Source organism: Hemiscyllium ocellatum, chromosome 2 (assembly GCF_020745735.1).
Source record: "Hemiscyllium ocellatum isolate sHemOce1 chromosome 2, sHemOce1.pat.X.cur, whole genome shotgun sequence".
Taxonomy (NCBI): Eukaryota; Metazoa; Chordata; class Chondrichthyes; order Orectolobiformes; family Hemiscylliidae; genus Hemiscyllium; species Hemiscyllium ocellatum.
The window spans coordinates 118,945,377-118,961,072 of record NC_083402.1 but is presented as its reverse complement, the minus strand read 5'-3'; the positions used below and the strand labels follow the sequence as shown (position 1 = coordinate 118,961,072).

General features: G+C 37.5%; 1 protein-coding gene across 2 annotated transcripts in view; it reads left to right on the top strand.

Moving 5' to 3' along the window:
* ecpas (Ecm29 proteasome adaptor and scaffold) overlaps positions 1-15,696 on the top strand; it is a 109,808-nt gene that overhangs the window by 70,972 nt on the left and 23,140 nt on the right. For both annotated transcript variants that reach the window (XM_060839377.1, XM_060839385.1), the window contains exons 29-36: positions 1,876-1,993; positions 2,167-2,334; positions 4,881-4,960; positions 8,067-8,172; positions 8,685-8,732; positions 9,935-10,056; positions 13,906-14,056; positions 14,160-14,225. In XM_060839377.1, the coding sequence (XP_060695360.1) occupies positions 1,876-1,993; positions 2,167-2,334; positions 4,881-4,960; positions 8,067-8,172; positions 8,685-8,732; positions 9,935-10,056; positions 13,906-14,056; positions 14,160-14,225 (859 nt within the window). The remainder of the gene's footprint in view (positions 1-1,875; positions 1,994-2,166; positions 2,335-4,880; positions 4,961-8,066; positions 8,173-8,684; positions 8,733-9,934; positions 10,057-13,905; positions 14,057-14,159; positions 14,226-15,696) is intronic.

Sequence of the window (15,696 nt, the reverse complement as noted above, 5' to 3'; positions counted from 1 at the left end):
GGTGTGATTCATTTGTAAAAATTGCTAGTCCAAGCATTTCTGGGTTTTAGAAATTTGAAGTAAAAAAAGATGTGTAAGTTGTAGCTTTACAATACTGTACTTGAATGTTGATGAGAACTTAGACATGCTATTGAAAATTTTTGTTTTGCACGTTTCAGGGAATTTGGAAGAATCCAAATTTCATGCAGAGCAAAACAATTTTTACTGCTTTCACACAACCAGAGTGGATGTACCAGTGAAGAATGCAGTAGTCCCTGTGCAGTTCCCACCAATCAGAGCTGACTTGCCTTTTTGAGTTTAAGCAAAGTTGAGGGAATAATTTCCTTGGTGCATTTACGATGGTAATGCTTCCACCAATCAGAGTCTACTTGCCAAACAATCATCACCCTTTTTCTCAATACTTAGTTTGAAATTTGGTATTCTTGAATCAATCCCTGATGAGTGCAAGCTTAAGATCTTAAATAGCATGTCTCCTTTCTCAGCAGTATTGCTGGATGATGTACAAAGTTAATTTAACCAGGCTGTCCAAAGAAGAAAAAAGCAACTCTGTATCGTAACACAGAATAGGAAAGGAATAAATAAATGGTAAAAGAAAATAACTGAGTTCACTACAGCTTTGTATGCAGTGAAAGGGAATATAAAGCTGGAGAAAGGCATAGAAAGTCATTTCGGTTAACCCATCACTTTTACAGTAGTTATCAAACATCCATCTGTTCTAATCCCATTTTACATCACATGGCCCATAGCCTTATGTGCTATGGTGTTTCAAGTGTTCTGAAGAGTTCTTAAATCTCTTATGGGTTTCCACCTTGACCACCCCTTTAGGCAGTTAACCCCCTACTCCTGACCTTTAAAACAGTACATCCTGGTTCATGACCATTCTACTACGGGAAAAATTTCTCCATATCTACCCTTTGTATGCTCCTCAGAACTTTGAACACCTCAATCAGATTGTGGCCCCCACCCCACTTCTTCCAAAAGCCTTCTCTGTTCTCAGGAAAATAGCCTCAGCTGATTTAGACTCACTTCATAAGTGAATCACTCCGGCCCAGGCAATATAATAGTGAATCTTTTCTGCATCTTCACCAGTGCTAATCCCTCTTATGGTGTGGGATTCAGAACTGCAACTTGTCTACCTGTCTGGCTGCCTTTATGGATCTATATGCATGCACATCAAAGTTGCTGTAAAACTTTATACTTCCTAAGATCCTGCCATTCAGTGTGCCTTGCCTTGTTTGACCTCCCAAAATGCATCGCCTCACACTTTTCCGAATTAAAGTTCATTTGCAACTGTTTATCCCATCTGACTGGCCCATCTGTGTTGTTCACCACTATAAGGCTTTGCTCCTCGTTATTTACCATGCCACCTTTTGTGTAAATTAACTGATCATATCTCCAACATTCATGCCTAGATCATTAATGTACATAATAAACAGTAAGGAACCCATCTCTGAGCCCTGTGGTGAACTAGTCTTCCAGTCATGATCCCAGCCTGCTTCCAGCCACTCAGCCAATTTTGTATCCAATTTGCCAAATTACAGTGGTGTGATAGTGTGAAACGAGGCCATGTATTAGCTTGAATGTTGAATGGCAAGAGAGTTTATGTTCTTGAGTTGGTGCTGGGAAAAAGACTTTGAGCAGTATTTTATGTTTTACTTTGAAATATCTAAAGTCCATTGTTCCTTTTTCAAGCTAAGTGATAAATGCACTTCTTATTTTGTGGAAGAAATTGAAATGTTTCCTTTTTCCCATTGCAAATTATTTGCAGTGGGTCAGTAATTATTTTCTGTTTGACTCTGCTGCTAAAACTAATGAATGCACATGCTTACAAGTGTCACAACACCGTATCTTAATTTTTGTTTTAAATATCATCAGGCAAGGACTGTCGACATACAAAGAACTTTGCAGTCTTGCCAGTGATCTTAATCAACCTGACCTTGTTTACAAGTTCATGAACTTAGCCAATCATCATGCAATGTGGAACTCTCGAAAGGTAAATGACATTTTGTTACTGTTTGCATTGTGCAGAGTGTGGGATGGAAATCTTGGCAGAAAGAGTAAATTCAATCAATCATGTCTTGTCCTATGGATTGCTGAGCTTTTGTATTAATGGAAAGGCCGTACTACGTGATGCTATTGTGAAATAACTGCTCCTTCTCCCTGCAGGGTGCTGCTTTTGGCTTTAACATCATAGCAGCTAAGGCTGAAGAACAATTGGCTCCTTATTTAGCTCAACTTATCCCAAGACTCTATCGGTATCGGTTTGATCCAAACTCTGGAATCCGGCAGGCAATGACCAGTATTTGGAATGCTCTTGTCACAGATAAAAGTGCTGTAAGTGTTGGACTTCAAAATCAACAGTTCAAAATATGTTTGTTCTATTTGATTTGAACTTGAGCTATAGATTATCTCATTCAATGCTTATCGTCTCTAGTTTCATTGGTTTTTCCAACTAACATTACTGGATCTGCTTCTTAGGTTGACATGTATTTACAGCAGGAGAAAGTTAATTTTCTTCAAGCAATCTCCAGCGGAACTGGGCAATAGTTGGTGCCCAAAATTCTGTAAACGCTGGAACAACTATTTATGAGGCTAGCTAATGTAACCGTACACCTTAAAAAAGGAGAGAGAAAATGGGGAATTATAGACTGGTTAGCTGGACATCGGTAATAGAGAAACTGTTAGAGCCCATTATAAAAGGTTGAGTAGCAGAGCAGTTGGAAAACATTGACAGGATTGGACAAAGTCTGCATGGATTTACAAAAGTGGAAATGCTTGACAGATACACTGGAATGTTTCAAGGACTTAACTAGTAGAGGTAATATGGGAGAACCAGTGATTGTAATTTACTTGGGACTTTCAGAAGGTTTTCATTAAGATTTCATATTAGAGGTGAGCAAGTAAAATTAAAGTGCATGGATTGGGGCTCGTGTACTGACATTGATAGAGAACTGGTTGACAGACACTATGCAATGAGTAAGAATAAATTTTTTTCTCTATAGTAGGCGGTGACTATTAGGGTACCATAAGGATCAATGTTCAGACTCCAGCTATTCACAATAAATACTAATGATTTAAATGAAAAAAACTAAATGTAATATTTCCAAGTTCATAGACAACACAAAGCTGGGTGAAAGAGTGAACTATGAGAATGCAACAGAGATGCTTTAGTGTGATTTGGATAAGTTGAGTGATTGGGTAAATGCATAGCAGATGAAGTGTTATGTGCATAAATGTGAGATAATCCACTTTGGTAGTAAAAGCAGGAAGGTGGGTAATGATCTAAGTGGCAATAGATTTGGAAGGAGGGAGATGGAATGAGAACTGGGTGTCCTTATACATCAGTCACTGAAAGTAACCATGCAGGTGCATCAAGCAGTGATGAAGATAAATGATACTTCATGGCAAGAGGATTTGAGTACAGCAGCAAGCATGTCTTACTGCAGTTGCACAGGGACTTGGTGAGACCACATCTGAAGTAGTGTGTGCAGTTTTGTTTTCCTTGTCTGAGGGTATATTTCCTGCCTATGGAAGGAGTGCTAAAAGGTTTCCTAGACTGATTCCTGGGATGGCAGGTTAGACATAGCAAGAGAGATTGGTTAAGACACTGTATTCCCTGAAGTTTAAAATAATTATTTTTATTCGTATGTGGGGATCGCAGGCTGGCCAGCATTTATTGCTAGTCTGTAGTTGCCGTTGACAATACTTTACAGTGGTTGGTACAACTGAATGACTTGCTAGGCCATTTCACAGGGCATATCGCAGTTGGTCTGGAGTCACATGTAGACCAGACAAGTGAGGAAGATCTCCTTCCCTCAAAGATATTAGTGAACCAGATGGTATTTTCAGCCGTCAACAATGGTTTCATGGTCATCAGTAGATTCTTAATTCCAGATATTATTTAATTCAAATTCTACCAACTACTGTGCAGGATTTGAAATTGGGACCCCAGGACGTTAGCTGAGTTTCTAGATTAATAGTCTAGTGGTAATAATGATAATTCCAGTAGGCCATTCCCTCCCTAAGAAGAGTGAAGTAGAATCATAATGAAAGTCGTTACAATTCTAACAGGACTAGACAGGGTAAATTCAGGAAGGATGTTGCCAATTATCCAGAACCAGAGGTCACAATTTAAGGATATGGAGTAGGCCATTTAGGATTGAAATGAGGAGAAACTTTTCACACGCAGAGTGGTGAGCCTGGAGGAATTCTCTGCTACAGAAAATGGTTAAAGCCAAACATCAAATGCCTTTAATGAGTTAGATCTAGTTCTTGGAGCTAAATGGATGGAAAAGTATGGAGAGAAAGTGGTAACAGTGTACAGAGTTGGATGATCGCCATGATCATATTGAATGATAGTATAGACTCAAAAGGCCATTGGCCTACTCTTGCACCTATTTTCCATGTTTCATAATTGAAAATTAATCAGGATAATGTTCCATTAAGGAAAATTCATAGGGATAATGTCATATTAAGGGTCCATATTCCAGTGAATCATCTGCTCTTGTCTTATGTAAACACACAACTTGTGCAGGACATGAGATGTTTATTAGTACGTGTGAATTTTCTCCACCTCCTATGTACAGTTCTGTTGATAACAGTTTCTGCCTGTTCTATATTTTAGTTTTTTCCATATAGGATGTGCAATATAAAATATTTAAAATAAACTGAAAGATCAGCTAATTAATATCTTCAGGAAACGCAACAATTACATGACTTGCATTTATCTATTTTTCTGAAATGCATGGTCCTAACTGATCTATCTATCAACTTCTTTTACATAGGGTGGTGCCATCATCTGCACTGTCAGTCTGTTTCAACAGTCATCATCATGAGACAATTTCACATAGCATTAGTTAATTATATATTTCTTTTAACAGATAGACACGTACTTAAAGGAGATTCTTCAAGATTTAATATACAATTTAACCAGCAATCTTTGGCGTGTTCGTGAATCCAGGTACTATTACTGTTGCAGATGCAAGTTGTGGATCCTCTATGAGTAAAGCAAAGAAACATGAGGTTTCATTTGTTACACAGATGTCTGAAGCATTTTTAGGTTCAGGGGGGTGTCAAATTGGGATGGTTTCTGCCCTTGTTTGCAGTTTAACGACCCATCCTGAAAAGCCATGCTTACATGTGAAGGATAGTATCTTACATAACAATTGAACTGTATTCTGATATAGAATTAATGCTTTGAATAGAGTGGGAAACAAAATAAAAGAATTATAGGATAAGAAGATAATGGTGGAAATAGAAAATAATTGTTAGGTAATAGGCTTCATCTAATTACGTTGTATGATAATGTGATCCAAATATAAATGCACAAGGATCCTTTACATTTTTTGTGACCCCTGTTATTACCACACAAGTCAGATCCCAGATAGGACCCTGGTTTGACAAATTATATATTTTTTGGCTTTAACAAATTGGTCTCTCACTGAAATAGAAGTATGGAATGCTGTGTATTTTGTATTACCAATAAAACAAGTTTATTAATGAAATAAATAAAGACAAAATAGAACAAACAAAACTATCTACTTATAGTACAAATGCAAACACTTATAATTTTACTATGTGCTTAAGTTCAAAATCCCAAAATGCTCTTTATAAAAGCAAAACAACTCTTGTTATATTACCCAAAACTCACCTTTTGTGCAGTACCCAAGTCACTATTCATGTAAAGCTCAAACCAGAGTCCCTGTACTTAGCACTTCAGTAGAACTAAGTACTTTCTGACTACAACTTCAGTCAGAACTGCAGATTGGCTCTTCCTGGAGCTATTATGCACCTGCTTAAGTGTACTCTGCTTTAAGTAACCTCTTCAACATTTTATCTCATCATTTCTGGTCAAAGAATAACACTAATTCTTCACTCTAAGTTATCCTAGTTCAATATATATCCTTCCTTTCTGCAGATCCATTGAGCCTCTAGGGCCACCCTATTCCAAGGACTTCAAACTCAAAGTAAAACTGAAGCAAAAAACTATATCTTTAAGCTATGGGTGGTTCTCTTAAGCTTGAGGAAAACTCTCCTAACCTTCTAACCTGGAACTTGTTTATTCTGTTTGATTACAAAACTGTGTCAATGTAAACAAAGGTTTAAAGACAGGCCTCAAAATTTGTTTTTAAAAAAAAATCACCACAACTACAGAAATACTTGAAAGTTAGTGGTCGGCATGGATGAGTTGAACTGAAGGGTCTGTTTCCGTGCTGTACATCTGTATGACTCTATGACTCTAATTAATAAATTCAGACACACAGAAAACCATTGGTTACTAACTCAAAAACCAAAACTCCAAACTAATAAGAGGAAGTAGTGGAGCCTGGTACAATTGCAACATTTAAAAGGCATTTGGATGGGTATATGAATAGGAAGCGTTTGCAGGGATATGGGCCGGGTGCTGGCAGGTGGGACTAGATTGAGTTGGGATATCCGGTCGGTATGGACTGTTTGGACCAATGGGTCTGTTTACATGCTGTACATCTCTATGACTCTATGACTATGCATGTATAAGTCCCATAGTTTCATCATGTATTAAAAAAGCAAATGCAGAATCGTAATTTGTTGAAATTTATCTGCCTATCTTTACAAGAAGGCATTTCTTTCAGCAGCTAAGTGGGCGGCACGGTGGCACAGTGGTTAGCACTGTTGCCTCACAGCACCAGAGACCTGGGTTCAATTCCCGCCTCAGGCGACTGACTGTGTGGAGTTTGTACATTCTCCCCGTGTCTGCGTGGGTTTCCTCCGGGAGCTCCGGTTTCCTCCCACAATCCAAAAATGTGCAGGTTAGGTGAATTGGCCATGCTAAATTGCCCATAGTGTTAGGTGAAGGGGTAAATTAGGGGAATGGGTCTGACTGGGTTACGCTTCGATGGGTTGGTGTGGACTTGTTGGGCCGAAGGGCCTGTTTCCACACTGTAAGTAATCTAATCTAATCTAATCAATCTCCCTCATGTGAATTGTTTGTTTCTATATGCCAGATAATTAACTTTGACATTATCCAATCAGTAGTTGACAGCAGACAATTTAACATTATTTGTTGAGGTAGATGAAGAATAATTAATGTTGTGTACCAGTGCAAGATTGGTAATTTGAGAAAATTATAACTTTAAAAATTACACTTGTGGGCAATAGATGCAGTAGATCAAATTTGTAGGAATCAGTTTTGGATAGAAAAGTCTGTTAGTCTTCTGCTAGAGTTGAATATGACTTTCGAATTTACTCATTAAGTTCAATAAATGGAAAATATAATTCTTTGCAATTTCAGTTTCATTGTTTCAAGAAGGGAATTAGTTTTATTTTGATGCTTATACTTGTCTCCTTGATAATTTGTATTGATTGGTCAGTGATGAGTGACCAGTATTGTGGGATCAGAATCTAAACAAAAAAAGGTCATTTTCAACTACAAAAAAAAGTTTTAAAAAAGCTTACATACTTCACAAGCTCAATATGCTCTAAAATGTTTCAGGAGATGCTGCAGCCAGTTTGCACACAGCAAGGTTCAACAAACGGCAATATGATAATGACGAGATAGCCTGTTAAAGTGACATTCCTTAGGGAATAAGTTTCGACTAAGTTTCATCAGAAATCCCCAGCTCTTTGAATAGTGCTGTGGCGTTCTTATCTTGCACCTGAGAGAGCAAATAGGCCAAGGTTAACATCTGATCCAAAAAATAGTACCTCTGTCATTGCAACACAGGGAGTGTTAGCCTAGATTTGTGCCTAGGGCTCTTGGATAGAGCTTGAATTCACAACCTCTTGACTTTGGGTAGGACTGTTTCCACTGGGCCACAGAAATAGGCTGACAAATCTTGAAAGATTTTGCCCTGGAATATTTTTGTGTGACTCTTTTTGTTTTGTTATTTACCTTGGGTACTAAATGCAGATTCTGCCACTCTACAGAATTTCTTTTTGTTCATCTTGCAACAGAACTATGATGTTTAAAATGAATGATTAATGTTCTAAGCATTTTACAATCACTCTTGAGAACAGACCCTACTCTGCTCTGAAAAAATATATAGTCTTTTCCAATTGTATTCTCTCTCATAATTATCATTTTACAGCTGTTTAGCAATTAGTGACCTACTGCAGGGAAGACAAGCGGATGACATTATTGACCGACTTACAGAAATATGGGAAACTCTCTTCAGAGTGCGTGATGATATAAAGGTATAGAAAACAACTTCAAATATTCTTCCAAGATGTTTTTGCACAGAAAATACTGCTCTGTAGTTAAGTTTGAAGTTTATGGTACACCTGCAATGTTCTCTCTACATTGTTTGGGTGGGTAGCTGCCTGGCAATTAAGGATGTGTGGCATAAGGAAAATACGTGTAAGCAAAGTTCCCTCGTCGGGCTTCCTGGTTTTTATATATGTTTTGAAATTAAAGGAAACATTTATCCTATCAGCTAGGATTATTTTCAGCCATGATGTCACTAAAAAAAATAACCTGTCAACATCAATGCATTGATTGGCAAACAAAAAATGGCCACTTGCTTGAAATTCTTGAGGATGGTCCTATGAACAATCACAGGCCAGCATGAGCCAGTGTCTATGTCAGTGAAAGTTGATGTGATTAGGAAAGTACTGTCCACTTCAACTTCTTGTGAAAAGTTGAAAATTCATTGTTGAAGATGTGAATATCTTTATTCTTCACCTGAGTGATCTTATTTGTTTAACAGGAGTCTGTTCGTAAGGCTGCAGATTCTGCACTTAAAACTTTGAGTAAGGTAAGGATATTGCTTGTATATTGAATGCATATGGACAGAATTTTACTTTATTTTACGTTACTAGTTGTATGCTATTAAATGAGAAAGAATTTAAGGTTTTAGTAATCTCGTTAAGTTTAAACAGTTAAAGCTTCCGGTCTCGGCAGACGGATTTTCAATCGTCTAGACAGTAAGAGGGCATGTAACTTTTTGAGACACCACATTTTTCAGGTGACATAGTTTAAAAAGTCTGTGTTTCGCAGGAGCATTATAAAACTAAATTTGATATTAAGTGTGGAGCCACAGTAAAAGCTTTTTTTCCTTTTTATATTCTCGGAGAATACTGAAAACTAGCATTGGTCCCTTAGAGGTTGACACTGGAGAATTAATAATGGGGACCAAAGAAATGGCAGAGATTTTGAATGAGTACTGAGTATTTCCTTGCATTGTAGAAGACACAAAAAAACCCTCGAGTTTAGTAGAAAAGCTAGGAGCTAGAGGAGATATGTGCCCAAAGGGAGAGAGGAACTTAAACAATCATAATCAGTGAGAAAACAGACTAGGTAAACTAACGGTCTAAAGCTGACAAATCCCCTACACTTGAAGGTTTGTTTCCATGAATTTTAATACGTGTTAGCAGGGTTATTGAATGCATTTTGAGTTTCTGGGAAGGTCCTAATGGATTGGAAAACACAAAAGTAACACATTCTAAAAGGAAACAGACACAAAGCAGAGAACCAAATGCCCATTACCCTAACATTTGTCATACAAAAAATGCTCAAATCTGTTGTTCAGAAGGAAGTAGCAGGACAAATAGAAAATCATTACCTATCAGGCAGAATCAACATAGTTTTGTGAAAGGAAAATCCTTGGCAAATTAAATAATTTCTTTGAGAAGAAAACAAGAGATGGAGAATGGGAAACCAGTAGATGTCAATAAATTTGAATTTCCAAAAAACATTTAATAAGATCTAACATTTATATACAAGATGAGCTCATGATGCCGGGGTTATATATCCAATTGGCCTTCATTATTCTTCTCACGAATAGCACTGAGCTGAAGTGAAGTCATGAGGAATGTGTGGACAAAGACTTTGCATATTGATGAAGGGCATGAGGTTGTGCATATGATATAACATGAATATTTTCAATATTTCTAATATAAAGGAGTTAATATGAATATGCTGTCTCTGCCACAGCAGCTAAACTGTTTTCTTTCATAGGTGTGCATACGTATCTGTGAACCTTCCAATGGTGCTGCTGGTCAGCAAGTTATTGCTGTGCTCTTACCTTGCTTGTTGGACAAAGGCATTATGAGCCCTGTAACAGAAGTTCAGTCCCTAAGGTATGTACCTATATACCATGAAATCACAGTGAAGGAGCAAAGAAATTGAGGCACATTCAATAATTTATCTTAGTCTTGAATAAACTTAACATGTTCATTCTGTGATGAGCGCAGGTGTAAAGAAATGAGAAGTAGGCATCGGCTTTTGCTGCTTCGAGGCTGCTCCGTCATTCATTAGGATCAGAGCTAATCTGTTATGATCTTTCCTGCCTACCTTCCATAATCCTTCATTCCCTTGCCTATCAAAGCTGAGTTAGACACCTTTTTGAATAAATTCAATGATTCAGCCTTCAGTGCGTTCTAGGGTAGAGAATTCCACAAAGTAGCAACTCTCTGAGAGACAAAATAATTCTCTGCATTTGTTTTTAAAAACGAAGCCCTTTTTCAAGCTGTCTCCTCGTAAGAGCGAACCTCCTCCCTGTATACAGCAAATCAAGTCTCCTCAAATTCTTAAATGATTCAATAAGATCCCTTCTTATTTGTCTAAACCCCAATGTGTTCAATCTTTCTTCATAAGCCTTTCACCTTAGGAATGAGCCCAGTGAACTTTCTCAATTGTTTCTACTGCAATTATTCGGTCAAAAAAGGCCTATATTGAACACATTACTCCAGATGAGATCTCACTAAGACCGTGTGCAGCTACACTAAATCTTCCCTACTTTTGTATTCTATTTCCCTTCCAGTAAGCACTAACATCCCATTTGGCACCATATTTACTTGCTGCACGTATATGCTAACTTTTTGTGATTCATGTGCTGTCACCCAGATCTCACTTAACAACCAAGTTCTGCACCCTCTTTTCATTTGAGTAGTGTTCTGCTCTTCAATTCTTGCTCCCAAAGTGGGCAGTTTCACGGTTTCCCTTGTTACAATCCACGTGCCAACCTTTTGATCACTAATTTAACCTGTCCATATTTCTTGTCTTTTCCCCCTCCTAACTTATTTTCCTACTTGGCATTGTCAGCAAATTTACCTGCAATATGTTTAATTTATTCATCCAAGTAATTAGTACAGATTTTAAATAGGTTGGGCCTCAGCACTGATCACTGTGGAATTGCACTAGTTACAGTTTGTTATTCAATATAAGGTCCCGTTATTTCTAATTTCTGTTTCTTGTTAGTTAACCCATCATTTTCGCAAAGCCAGATTGATTCTGACTAATCCCATTATAATTTTTTAAGCATTTTGCTATAATCTCCTCAGTAATGGATTCTATCAATTTCCTGTGACTGATGTTAGGATACTGGCCTGTAGTTTCCTACTTTCTGTCTCTGTTCTTTCTCTCTTTCTCCTTCCTTGAATAATGTGTTCTATTTGCTCTTTTCCATTCTGCTGGGACCATTCTTGAATCTGAGGAATTTTGGAAGATTGTAGCCAATGACTCTAATACCTCTGTAAATACTTCTCTTAAGATCTGAGGGTGCAGACCATCAGGCCCTGGGGACTTATCAGTCTTTAGGTCCCTTAGTGTTCCCGGTTCCTTTTCTGTGGTGATGATTATTTTAGTTCTCTCTCTTCCTTTTAATCTTTCGATTTTTCAATATTTTTGAGAGGTTTTCTACAGCGAAGATGGTTGAATGAATGTCACTAGTGTTATGAAACATTCAAAGAGAGATAAAATAAGTTATGTAGTATGCTTTAAAGAAGGTTTCATGTAATGCACATATTTGATCTTTGTCACTTATCCTTCTGACATTGTTGGACGTAGGTTTCCATCAAGATAGCAGTTTTAAAAGTGAAATAGAAGCTGAAAATTCTAGAATATGCAGAACTCTGGCATCAGTTGTGCAAGAGAAACAAATAATGTTTCAGATTTGATGGCCTTTCATCAAAAAGTGGCACGGCTCAGTGGTTAGCCCAATTGCCTCACAGTGCAAGGGTCTGTGTTTGATTCCAGCCTCAGATGTGTGGAGTTTGCACATTCTCCCTGTATCTGTCTGGATTTCCTCTGGGTGCTCTGATTTTCTCCCACAGTCCAAAGATTTACAGATTAGGTAGATTGAACATGCTAAATTGCCCATAATATCCAGGGATGTGCAGGTTAAATGGATTAGCTGTGGGGAATGCAGGATTACAGAGATAGGATAGGGGAGTGGATCTGGGTGGGCTGCTCTTTGGAAGGTCAGTGAGGACTCGATGGGCGGAATGACTTACTTCCACACTGTAGGGCCTCTAAGAAGAGAATTGGGAAAAGGTATAGATGGAGCAGGTTTTAAGCAATTGAAATGATGGGGAAAAGAACAAAAGGGACGGTCAGTGATTGGATAGAAGGTAGGAGAGATTGAATAATAATATGGTAGGTAGCGGAAAGCCAAGAAGAGTGAAAAAGGAACAAATGAATCATGTCTGGAGAAGGTATGAATGGCCAAACTGAATAGCTGTCATCCAAAGCTAAAGAGGAAAGCAGGAGACTAATACCAAAACCAACAAAAAGAAGGAAAGACACTGCAATTTGAGTTTGCTGAGCTCAATGTTGAGTTGGTGGTAATAGATTTGATTAGGAGAATCTCCAAAATAAAAGTGAAATAAACATTTTGTTAGCATTTACAAATGTCAAGAGAAACAAAAGTGAGTAAACTGGATGAGGGTTTACAAATTTTTAACTAATTGTTATTTGAGAAAATGATTTGGTTCTGGGAGATTTATCAGAACTTAAGGTGGTTACATATCAAGGCCTGATAACATAAACTCAAGGCCAGTAGAAGTAAGTCAAAATGATGAAAGGAATAGGTTTTGACACTTTTAAAAGCGTCCTTAGATAGGCAAAGTGGCCTGGGTCTCGAGCATAATCAATGTAGCACCGATTCAAAAATGGAGAGGAGATTTCAACTGATTAGACCAATAAATCAATAAAATCTTATAATCTATGATTCAGAATAAAGTTTGAGCATCTCAAATATATAATAATTAATATAGCCAGTGTGAATTTATCAAAAAGAAATCATTTGAAAATGTCTCTGAAATAAATTTTCAAAGCTATTCAGGAAAGTTTCAGGCTTATTGGAAAAATTCAAAATATGGTATAGACAGAAATACAGCAGATTGAATGAAAAATTGGTTGAGCAAGAAGCAAAGGATTAGAGTCACCGTGCATTACATGTAATGGAAGCAGTTTATCCTAAACATGAGGTGATGATCACAGCTGATTTTAATCTTTTTTCACAAAGTGTAGATTATGCGGACTCAGACATAGCAAGAGATGGGAAAAGGTAGAGATGTAACAGGTTTTAAGCAAGTGAAAGGGTGGGGAAGAGAACAAAAGCGAAGGCAGTGATAGAATGGAAGGTAAGAGAGATTGAATGATAATCTCATCAAATTTGGTGATAATATAAAATATGAATTTTGGTAAGGATGAAGTGGTCGCAAAAGACATCAGCGGAACATAGAATGATTAATAGAATATACAGGCTGTAGATATTTGAACCATTTCTACTGCTAAAGAAATGTCCAAGAGGATTTTTTGTTAAGTTCTGAAGATTTTGATAAGTTGCACAAACAAAGTATTTTGTCCAGATTGTGCAAAGATCATTAACTTCAGATTTAGTTCTTAAATAAGTTCAAGAAGGGGCCAATGTTTAATTAGCAAAACTAGATTGCTATACAGTTTGATTTCAACCTAGCACTAATATGTAGTTAGTCTTATCCCCACTGAGAACTTGACATTTGTTGGCAATGTTCCAATCTGCATCTCTGGTCACTGTGTGCATACCTCTTCAATTTTGTAAAGCTTATAAGGAAATAATTACAAAGCATGTGATATAATCAAGTAAAGTGATTTATATTTTCCAGATATCTCAATTTTATTAGAATGTCATTTTCATCAGTAATCAATTTGTTTTCTTCAAATAGTATCAATACCCTTGTGAAAATTAGCAAAAGTGCAGGAACTCTGTTAAAACCGCATGCAGCAAGACTTATCCCCACCTTGTTGGAATCACTAAGTGTTCTTGAGCCACAGGTCCTCAATTATTTGAGTCTACGTGCTACGGAACAAGAGAAGGTGCAGTATGATATTGAATTTGCTTGTATTGTACAATCTCTGTTTTGTAATAAGTTGAATTCATTTAATGAACATTTTGCTTTTTTTTGTGTGTAAATATTAGACTACTATGGACAGTGCCAGACTTAGTGCAGCTAAATCTTCTCCAATGATGGAGACCATCAACATGGTAGGTACAAAAAGCTGAAATTTACCTGATATGTTAATCTCCAGACCAAAAGAAATTGTCTTGCTGGGATTTGAAATAATTTTGAATCTATTGCTGATCTAGTATTTGTAAAATTCTGGTTTTAAACTTATCCTTTCCACAAGTCTAATCATTTCTCTTGGTTCAAATAGAAACATAAAAGACAGGAACAGGAGTAGGCCATTTGACTTCTTGAGTCTATTGCATTATTCAGTACAGATCATCATCGAGCTCAATACCCTTTTCCCAGCCTTCCCCATATTCATTGTTCCCTTTAGCTACGGAGCTATATCTACTGCTGTCTTGAAAACACACAATGTTTTAGCTTGAACCTCTTTCAGTGGTTGTGAGTTCCACAGGCTCACCATTCTCTGGATGAAGAAATTTCTCCTCAGCTGAGTCCTGAAAGGTTTACCCCAATGCTTAAAATATGGCCCCTCTTTCTGGACTCCCCCACCATTGGGAACTTGCTTGCTGCAACTAACCGGTCTCATCCTGATAGAATTTTATAGGTTCCTATGCGATTCGCCCGTCACTTTTCTAAACTGCAGTGAATATAATCCTAACCAACTCAATCTCTCTTCATGTCAGTCCTGCTCAATTTGGTAAACCATTTCTCCACTCCCTCTATAACAAGAATATCTTTCCTCGGATAAGGAGACCAAAACTGCATACAAAACTCCAGGTGTGCCTTCACCAATTCCCATATAATTTCATGAAGAAAACCTTGTTCCTGCACTCAAATCCTCTCTCTTATGAAGGCCAGCATGCAGTTTGCCTTCTTTCCTGCCTGCTGCAGTTGGGCACTTAGTTTCAGTGACTGGTGCACAAGGGTATTTATGTCTCATTGAGCATTCCCCTCTCTTGATTTACAGCCAGTCAAATAATCTATTTTGCTATTTTTGCTACCAAAGTGAATAATCTCACATTAATTCATATATTATCTGCCATACATTTGCCCACTCATTCAACCTGTCCAAATCACACTGCGACATTTTCTGTCCTCCTCACTACTTGTTTTTCCACATAATCCTCTTCAAATTTTGACATATTTTAGTTAGTGCACTCATCTAAATCATCAGCATATATTGTGAATAGCTGACCTAGTACCAATCCCAGCAGTACCCCACTAGTCACTGCTTGCCATTTAGAAAAAGATCCATTTGTTCCTACTCTGTTTCCTACCTGATAGCCAATTTTCTATCCATCTCAATACACTATCCCCAATCCCATGCTTTAATTTTAACATTAGTCTCTTAACGCAGGACTTTATCAAAAGCCTTCTGAAAGTCGGAATAAACCACATGCATTGGCTTCCCTGATAGACTGTCAAAGAATTCCAATAGATTTATCAAGCATAATTTTTTTAAATCCATGCTGATTGTGTCTGATTCTACCACTGTCCGATTGCCCTGCTACAAAATATTTGATAATGGAATCAAGCAACTTCCCC